The following is a 9009-nucleotide window of genomic DNA, read 5'->3' on the forward strand; positions in this document are numbered from 1 at the left end:
GGCAACCATGCATAAGTATGTCCTGTGTGCCTGGCCCAGTGCTAAGGGATAATGAGGGGCCTGGACAAACTCCCTGCACTCCACGAAGGACGATCAGCATTGAACAAGTCATTACAAGTGGGCTCACCTTACGACAGTCTCAGGCACTAATAGGAGTCTGCATGGCAGTGGGGCCAGGGGACCCCTAACCTAGTCAGGGGGAGGCTGCTCCTGGAAGCTGAGATGTGAAAGGCTGAGGCCACAAGAAAAATTTTGGAAGGACCCAAGTGAAGGATCTAATATATATATTAGGTTATTAACATCAGCGTTTATAGGTCCACCTCCATCATTTTTTTTTTTTTTTTTTTTTTGGTATTTGTAATCTTTTGTTTCAAACATTTATAGTACATGGAACACTCTTCCATGCACTTGCCCTTGAGTTATGTGTGAGGTCAAAGGATAAATTCATGGAAGTGGGAGGAATTAATCAAAGGGCTGATTAGCGTTTTAAATGACTTGATTTGCTCTCTCATCTATGGGGGAGTGGCTCTGGGGTTCTGGCTGCCAAGCAGGGCCACGACCTTCGGAAGTTGGTGGGAAAACCCCTCTCCATTCCTCATCTCCAGACAAGGGTGTCCTGACCACCTGTCTCTTCACAGGACAAGGGTGTCCCCCACCTGAAGACGCGGAGCCAGGTCCCGAGCGATGCTCCTGAGCTGAGCGCCCACGGGCCCCCTCTTTCCCCATGGAGAAAGGACTCGCTTTCCCCCAGGACTGCCGGGACTTATTGCACAGCCTGAGGATGAAGAGCAAATATGCCCTTTTCCTGGCTTTTGTGGTGGTGGTTTTTGTCTTCATTGAAAAGGAAAATAAAATCATATCAAGGTGAGGGGTGCCAGCACACATCTTCCTTATCAGGGAGGGGTGGGTGGAGGCTCTATGTCTTACAAAGGCAGCTCTTCAACCAGTCGTCACCAGGCCCCTCCTCTGCCCAGGCAGTGGGTCACGCGCACGTCCTCATCACTGCTCCGGGGTAACACTTGGGCTCTGGACTCAAGCAACTTGGGTTGGAATCCCGATTTCGGCCCTCACTAGCTGTGACAGCTTGGACAAAATCACTTTCTCTGTCTTAAGTTCCTCTTCCGTAAAATATGGGTAACGATGGGGCACCTGGGTGGCTCCGTCCGACTCTTGATTTGGGCTCAGGTCTTGATCTCATGGTTCGTGGGATCGAGCCCCACATTGGGCTCCATGCTGACAGCTCAGAGCTTGGGATTCTCTCTCTGTGTCTCTCTCTGCCTTTCCCCACTTGTTCTCTCTCTCTCTCTCTCACACACACACACACACACACACACACACACAAAGTAAATAAATATTTTAAAAATATGGCTAACAATGGGGTCTTCCTGGTAAAGATTAAATGAGGAAATGTAAAACATTAACTCAGCGCCTGGTGTGCAGTTGGTTTCTAGTATTTGCTGACCATGGTTATTATTACTAATTTACTTCTTGGCTAGGATAAAGCCTCACATTATCAGCACACCTCCTATACCAGCCTGAAGCCATGGATGAGGGTGAGTCCATGGAAAGGCAGGGTTCTGGTACACATACCTGGTAGGTGGGGCTGCCTCCCACGTGCAGTTGTTCAGGTTGTGTATTGCTAAACGCCAGGGGTGTGCACTCACCTCAGCTACACTGGGAATGCTGCCGCATGGAGTTGGCAGTATACCTTTGTGTGCAGTAAGTGCCTCTGCTGGTGAGCCTGCAGATTACAAAGCAGGCTGGTGAGCTGCAGAGTACAAAGATTTCTTAGACCTGCTCTCCCAGCACAACCCCTGCAAGAAAGCATCAGCCACATGGATAGATTAGGAACTGGACTGTGCAGCAGGCAGTCACTGCCCCACCTGAGTTTCTCAGCATGAACTGTTCCAGTTCGTGCCCACGGGATCCTGCTGCAAGCCTCTGCAGCTCTCCACCAGAGAACTTTCTCTCCACCTGTACATCGGCAAGCCAGGAATGCAGGGAGTAAATGCCTCTGGGAGCAGCCCTCAGCCAAGGCCAGCTGGGAGCTTCTTATCCCTTAGGCAAGAGAATCCTCAGGTGCGTCCTCCCAGGTGCCCCAGTGGGATTGGTTTGCTCACGGGGACAGCCCGCTCACCCTAGACCGACTTTTTTCTTCCCACCCCTCTTCTCTGCCTCTCTGCCAGTTCTTTTTGTGATCATGTTCTAAATAAACTACTCACACCCAAACCCTTGCCTCACGGTCTGCTTCAGGGGAAACCCAGCTAAGACAGGCTTTGGGTGATCAGCCCTGCAGGCTGCTTAGGGGTGCCCAAGGGATGGAGTTCCCCGTCACTCACTGACTCCGATTTCTCTCTGTCCCCCCAGGGTGTCAGACAGGCTGAAGCAGATCCCACAACCCCTGGCAGACGCCAACAGCACCGACCCAGCCCTCATCTTGGCCGACAATGCGTCCCTTCTGTCCCTGAGCGAGCTCGATTCAGCCTTCACCCAGCTGCAGGGCCGCCTGCGAAACCTCAGTCTGCAGCTGGGTGTAGAGCCAGCAGCGGAGGCCGCCGCCGGAGCCCAGGGGGAGGCGGAGGCCAAGGCCAAGGAGCCACCCCGACCCCGCGAGGCCCGGCCGCGGCGCCACGTGCTCCTCATGGCCACCACCCGCACCGGCTCCTCGTTCGTGGGCGAGTTCTTCAACCAGCAGGGCAACATCTTCTACCTCTTCGAGCCGCTGTGGCACATCGAGCGCACCGTGTCCTTCGAGTCGGGAGGCGCCAACGCCGCGGGCTCGGCGCTCGTCTACCGTGACGTGCTCAAGCAGCTGTTCCTGTGCGACCTGTACGTGCTGGAGCACTTCATCAGCCCCCTGCCGGAGGACCACCTGACCCAGTTCATGTTCCGCCGCGGCTCCAGCCGCTCCCTGTGCGAGGACCCCGTGTGCACGCCCTTCGTCAAGAAGGTCTTCGAGAAGTACCATTGCAAGAACCGTCGCTGCGGGCCCCTCAACGTGACGCTGGCGGCCGAGGCCTGCCGCCGCAAGGAGCACATGGCCCTCAAGGCCGTGCGCATCCGGCAGCTGGAGTTCCTGCAGCCGCTGGCCGAGGACCCCCGGCTGGACCTGCGCGTCATCCAGCTGGTGCGCGACCCGCGCGCCGTGCTGGCCTCCCGCATGGTGGCCTTCGCCGGCAAGTACGAGGGCTGGAAGAAGTGGCTGGCCGAGGGGCAGGCGCGGCTGGGGGAGGAGGAGGTGCAGCGGCTGAGGGGCAACTGCGAGAGCATCCGGCTGTCGGCCGAGCTGGGCCTCCGGCAGCCGGCCTGGCTGCGCGGCCGCTACATGCTGGTGCGCTACGAGGACGTGGCGCGCTGGCCGCTGCAGAAGGCGCGCGAGATGTACCGCTTCGCCGGCATCCCCCTGACGGCGCAGGTGGAGGACTGGATCCGGAGGAACACGCAGGCGGCCCAGGACGGCAGCGGCATCTACTCCACGCAGAAGAACTCCTCGGAGCAGTTCGAGAAGTGGCGCTTCAGCATGCCCTTCAAGCTGGCGCAGGTGGTGCAGGCCGCCTGCGCCCCGGCCATGCACCTGTTCGGTTACCGGCTGGCGCGGGACGCCGCCTCCCTCACCAACCGCTCCGTCAGCCTGCTGGAGGAGCGCGGAACCTTCTGGGTCACGTAGGGGGGCCGGCAGCCGCGCGCGCGCCCCTCCTTGTGAAAGGCCCGCCCTGCCTTCCTCGCACCACCCCCTAGCGCCCCGCGGGCGGTGACACGGTGGCTCTCACCGAGGGCGGGCGGGCGGCGGCCACGCGCGGGGCAGGCCGCCCTTCCGGCCGTAGAAGTAGGCCCCCCGCCAGCTAGCTCCCCCACTGCAGCCTTGGGCCCGGGGTCTCTCACCAAGAACAGGACAGTGCCCGTCCGTGAGGGCCGCCAGACCCAGACCTGAGGGGCTGCGGTCTCCTGAGCAGGCTCCCCGCAGGCCTGGAACTTTTGACAAGCCTTTTTTTCTCTGTCACTGTCTCTGTCTCTGTCTCTGTCTCTCTCTCTCTCTCTCTCTCACACACACACACACACACACACACACACAAGCATACACCCAAAACTACATAAATGCCTGTAGACCCCGTGGGCCAGAGTCCAGATGTTTAACCCGAAGGGGCTTTGGGCACCCACCAGCCGCAGTCAGACCTTCTGCTGTACTCACTGTTCACATGTCAGTCTCTGGATTTCTACACAATCCAGTGTGGAATCTGCATGGGTCTGAGGGGAGGGGCTGGAACAGCCCAGAATGTCAGAGGATGACAGCTAGGGCTTATCAACGAAGAATGATTCAGTATTTTCATGAATGGAATCGCCGTGCGGGTCACTGACACCAGCCCTGCGTACAACTACAAAGCACACATACACGTGTAAAAGACAGGTACCTACATATACCAGACACGGACACGGAAGCGTCATAGAAACACAAGTCCACACACCTACGCACATACCCACCACAGGCTTCCCTGTTGCTTTATGCCCACGGAATTGAACTATCACACACCTGAAGAGCAGCCTTTAATTACATGTTTAGAATTATTTAGGGACATGGAAGGAAACCCAGTCACGGGCCATGACCCTGTTCTGACCAGGTTTAGGACTGAGCGGTGGATATAGAACCTCCGGTCTGCGGCCCCTGCCCGCCTTACATTCTCCTGGCTACCTCCTCTGGCCCACGCACATCCTCTCTGCTGGCAGGCAGGATGTGTTGAAATGATGTGGCCAGTCCTCACATGACTGCAGCCCAAAGGCCCCGTCCCAGCTCCACTGGCTCCCTGAGAGCGAGTCCATATTTGAAGGCTGCCTCAGGTCTGACTGGAGGCAAAAGGCAGCTGAGGAGTCCTGCCATTTCCGGCCAGGCCTCGTGTGGGGCAGGGCCCAGAAGAGTGCAGAGTGCCCTTGGGGGAGAAGTCACATCAGGATACCCCTCCCCCGAGAAGACAGGGGACAGAGGTCAGCCTCATGGTTGGTCACCATGGTTACATGTTCGTATCTGTAATTCCTCCTTTTAGGGCCCTGGGAAAAGTGTTGCTCAACTTGGGGTAGGCTGGGTATTTTATCTGGGTGTTGTTTTTTTTTTTTTAAAGTTATTTATAGTTTGGTATCTTGTTTTGTGGCTATGTTTTTTTATTTTGTTTCTACAGAAGTGCTGCGTGACAGCAACCTTGGGCTTTAGGGGGCTGGGAGGACCAGCAGGGAGCACTCTGGCTCTTGCTGGAGGGAGAGGAGGAGGAGGAAGAGCCTTTTCCCAGAAGGACCAGAGCCTGGGCGGCCACATGGCAACCCACAGTGCCCCACGGGCGTTTCTGTTTGAACCCCATGTGGAACGAATCTCAGAAACCACCAGTGTTCTTTGCTGTGTGTCCAGAAGCAACATAAATTAGCCCTCATCCTCTCCCTGAGACGAGGCCAGATTTGAACATCTCTTTCAGGTCCAAATGCATTTCCTGGGGGGGGGGGGGGGCGGGGCCTAGGCCAAGCAGCAGATGCCCCCACAGTGGAGGTCCTTTTCTACCCCCAGCCCAAACTGGGGAGCAGAGCTCAGTCCACCCCAGAACTCGAAGAGCTGCCCCAGTTCACTAGGGCTGTTTCTGATTTCCTGGACAACTTCTATGTCAGATCTGTCCTGTTGTCAAACCCAGAGGGCTGAGTTTTGGATTGAGTAATATGGACATGAGGGAAAGAGAGGATCTGAGTCCAGCTGGTGCTGCCGTGGGGAAGGGAGGAGTGTGTCTGCCCAGCAGCTAGAACCTGCCGTTTGAGACGGTGAGGACTGTAGCCATTTTGTGGGGTCTCTCACAATCACCACATTTGAGCTGCTGGGTCTCCATGAACTTCAAGTTGTTCAAGGAGGCCTCCAGTCTAGGCTCTCCAGTCCCGAAATAAGTTGTGCAGGGAGCTGGCTCTGATTTGGGGTCCAAAGGGACTCCAGCTCTGAAAACTTGACCCTGGGGCAGAGAGAGACCAGGATGTTTCTGGAAGCCCGGAAGCACTAGCTGTTTTTCCCCTCCCCACACTGTTCCCCACACGGTTCCCCACCTGTGGTTGGTGGGGGGTGGGGCAGGGACGGAGGCAGGTACCTCCATCTGGGGCTCTTCTTGGGGCCCTCCTGGTGTGGGCAGCAAACTTCTTCCTTCCTTCCTATGCCTCTGCGGCCAAAGTCTCCACCCCTGAGCTCCGAGGACTGTGCGGAGAATGGACCTTTGGGACTTCTCAGGACATTGACAATTTGTACACTGCAAGTTGACTTAATTTATTTATTTTGTGACAAAGAAGAGACATAAAATACCTTATTTTTTGCAGGGACGCAAAGCTGTACCCAAATCAAGAAAGACAAAATAATACTAGAAACCGTTGACTCACTCCATACACACAAGGACACTCGAAGACGATTCAGAGCACAAGACTAAAACCAAGGGCACGGAGCTGTGCTGGCCCCAGGGTGTTGTTTAGGGAGGTACCTTGGTTTCTTCTTGTTGATTTGAAGATGCGGCATTTAAGGCCCTTTCTGCTGTATTACCTTTGCCCTGGTGTCTGAAACAGGGCACAACTCAAGCGAGTGTTGCCTTGGGACTCGGCAATGCTCCCGGGAACCCTCGGGGTTTGGGGAAGGACGGGGTGGGGGCGACTACTGACTTTATTCTATGGGGGGCCTGGTTGGAGTTACGCACTTGTGGTTTTCAGCAGGCAGCTGGGCTGAGGAAGGTGGTCCAGCTGGGCCAGTGCCTCCTTTTCCAGTGAGGCCAGTCCGGGCTTCTCTACTCTTACTGCTCCATCAGGAGCCTCTCCCCTGTATGGCGTCCACCTGCCCGCAGACAGAGGGAGCAGCTGAGGCCTCACCTCTGGGGCTGCCGGCTTCCCCGGAACAAGAGGCCCATTCAGCAATGAGTGTTTACTCATTTTCTTTTTCTTGATGAAGACCTCTTTAGCCCGGCCTATATAAATAGTTCAGAACATTCCAGGCCTTGGTGAGACAGGGTAGTGTCTAACACCCACAGGCTGTCACCACTGCTGCCTATTCCTGGCTTCTCCTCTGGCCTTGTTTGTAAACCTCGGAGAGGATGAGGGCACCAGGTTGGGGGCAGGGGTCTTTGGGAATAGTCGGTGGGGAGCAGGGTTCCTGAGTCCCCACAGAGAGGAAAGAAAGCAGATTCACAACTCTGTGGCACACCCCCACCTCCCGCAGTGGGTTATCACCAAGTTATTACTGAGATTGAGAGACATGAACAAATTCTAGCCTTTGGTCCCTTTATGTGATACACACACTTGAAAATAAATAACTAAATGAATAGAAAAAAAAAAGTTTACTGAAGAGTTTACTCCCCGTCTGCCAGTATGCTCAGCCTGGAAGCTACTGCCAAAGGCCGGTCTAATGGGGCAGCTGCCGACCGGACCCCTGAGAGCAGAGGGCCCACCCAACCCATTCCAGTGACATCTTTCCCCACCACCTCTGTCCTGTCCTTTGCCCTGTCTGATGATGAGTGAGATCCAACAGGAGGTCAGGGGATCCCTGTCCCAGAAGAAGGGGGCCTGGTCTAGAGATGGAAGCATCAGGTGGTCTGGTCCCGACCCGGAAGGTCTCTTCCAGCCCTGGTGGTCCTCTCGCACATTAGGGCCTATTTTAATTGCCTGTAGGGCCTGGATTATGGAGGACAGGAGCAGAAGACCAGACGGCTGCATCTCTGAGGCCATCCCTGGCTCCCAATCCCATGGCTGAGGACAAAGGCAGGTCCTGGGGGGATGGATTCCTGGGTTGGGGAGAGGTGGGGGTGGGGAAGCATGTCTGCAGAAACCAAGTAGGCCTTGCTGATCTGTACTAAGTGAAAGGAGCACCCGCTGAAATCCAGGGGTCCCAGGTTGGTGGGTTTGCTAGTGAAAATTCCCAGGACGTGGTCCAGCTGGACAAGAGGCAGAGGGCCCAGGGCTTCCCGAATGCAACCATATCGCCTCTCAGCTGCCCACAGTTTCAGGAATACTGGAAGCTGCTCTTTACCTCAAAAGGACAAAGCAGAATTGGCAAATTCAGATGTCTTAAGAGCTTTGAGATCCTTTGGTCTCCGTGTCCTCTGTCATTCCAGGACTATATGCCTGGGGGACGAATTGGTTGTATGTGTTTCCACGGATATGAATGCAGTGCCAGCCCCATGGACCCAGCTCATACTGTAGACCAGGTATTTCATTTGGGAAAATACCCTGCTTCCTCTACCATTGGGCTTGAACTGGGCACCCCTGGAGTCTCCATCTTGTCTGTATGTTCTAGGCCAAGTTTGCCTGGCTCCCCTGCTCCCTCCTGGATCCTGCAAACTCTGTCTTTTTTGCCAAGACCTCGACCCTGTGTCCTGTTTCATGGCCACGTGGTACGGGACACTCCCTTCGTGGCCCTGTGTGGCCAAGGTGTGTACATAATGGTGTGTACGTTGCTCCCGCCCCCTTGCCATCAGTGTCCCAGATGTCCTTGCCGTGGCTACAATCTGCCATCTCCTGGAAACGCAGGGGCTGCCCTTCAGAGAGCTGGCGGCCACCGCCGGTCAGGGTCTGCTTTGCGGAACAGAATGTGAACCCATCACTTGATGGCTTACTTGACTTATTTAATTAAAAACGAAAACATGCAATGAGCAAAATCTGAAGTGTGTCTCCGCCTTTCTTTTGCACTTGTTCTCAGCAGCAATCAAAAATTAACAAGAAAAAATTAGCAGCAGTAGGAAAAGGGGTGACTTCTCACATGAAGCAGGGTAGAGGTAGGCCCCCAAGAGTGACAGACAGAGGGAAGGAAGCCTGGCGAAGCGCAGGGGGCGGTTGATGATGGTCGTTTATGTTACCAGGATGGCAGAGCCGGTGAGGACTGCTCGGAGCCAGCTGCAAGGGTGAGGTCCGAGTCATGAATACCTAGGAATTACAGGGCAGAGACAGGAGCATTGGCTAGAGGCCAGGGGACCTGGGGACAGGTCCCAGATTTGCCACTTCTGGCCCCATGACCTTGGACAG

The 9009-nt window shown here is 55.6% G+C and overlaps 1 protein-coding gene across 3 annotated transcripts in view; it reads left to right on the plus strand.

The window, feature by feature from the left end:
* Positions 1–8648, plus strand: part of CHST3 (carbohydrate sulfotransferase 3) — a 37684-nt gene extending 29036 nt beyond the window's left edge. For 2 of the 3 annotated variants that reach the window (XM_040485314.1, XM_040485315.1), the window contains exons 2-3: positions 639–864; positions 2368–8648. In XM_040485314.1, the coding sequence (XP_040341248.1) occupies positions 725–864; positions 2368–3667 (1440 nt within the window). In that variant the 5' untranslated portion in view covers positions 639–724 and the 3' untranslated portion in view covers positions 3668–8648. Of the gene's footprint in view, positions 1–638; positions 865–1774; positions 2080–2367 lie in introns of those variants that run through there. The other variant, XM_040485316.1, reaches the window with a different exon arrangement.
* Positions 8649–9009: the final 361 nt, after the last annotated feature.

The sequence above is a fragment of the Herpailurus yagouaroundi genome, unplaced genomic scaffold (assembly GCF_014898765.1).
Source record: "Herpailurus yagouaroundi ecotype Mexico unplaced genomic scaffold, PumYag 163, whole genome shotgun sequence".
Taxonomy (NCBI): domain Eukaryota; kingdom Metazoa; phylum Chordata; class Mammalia; order Carnivora; family Felidae; genus Herpailurus; species Herpailurus yagouaroundi.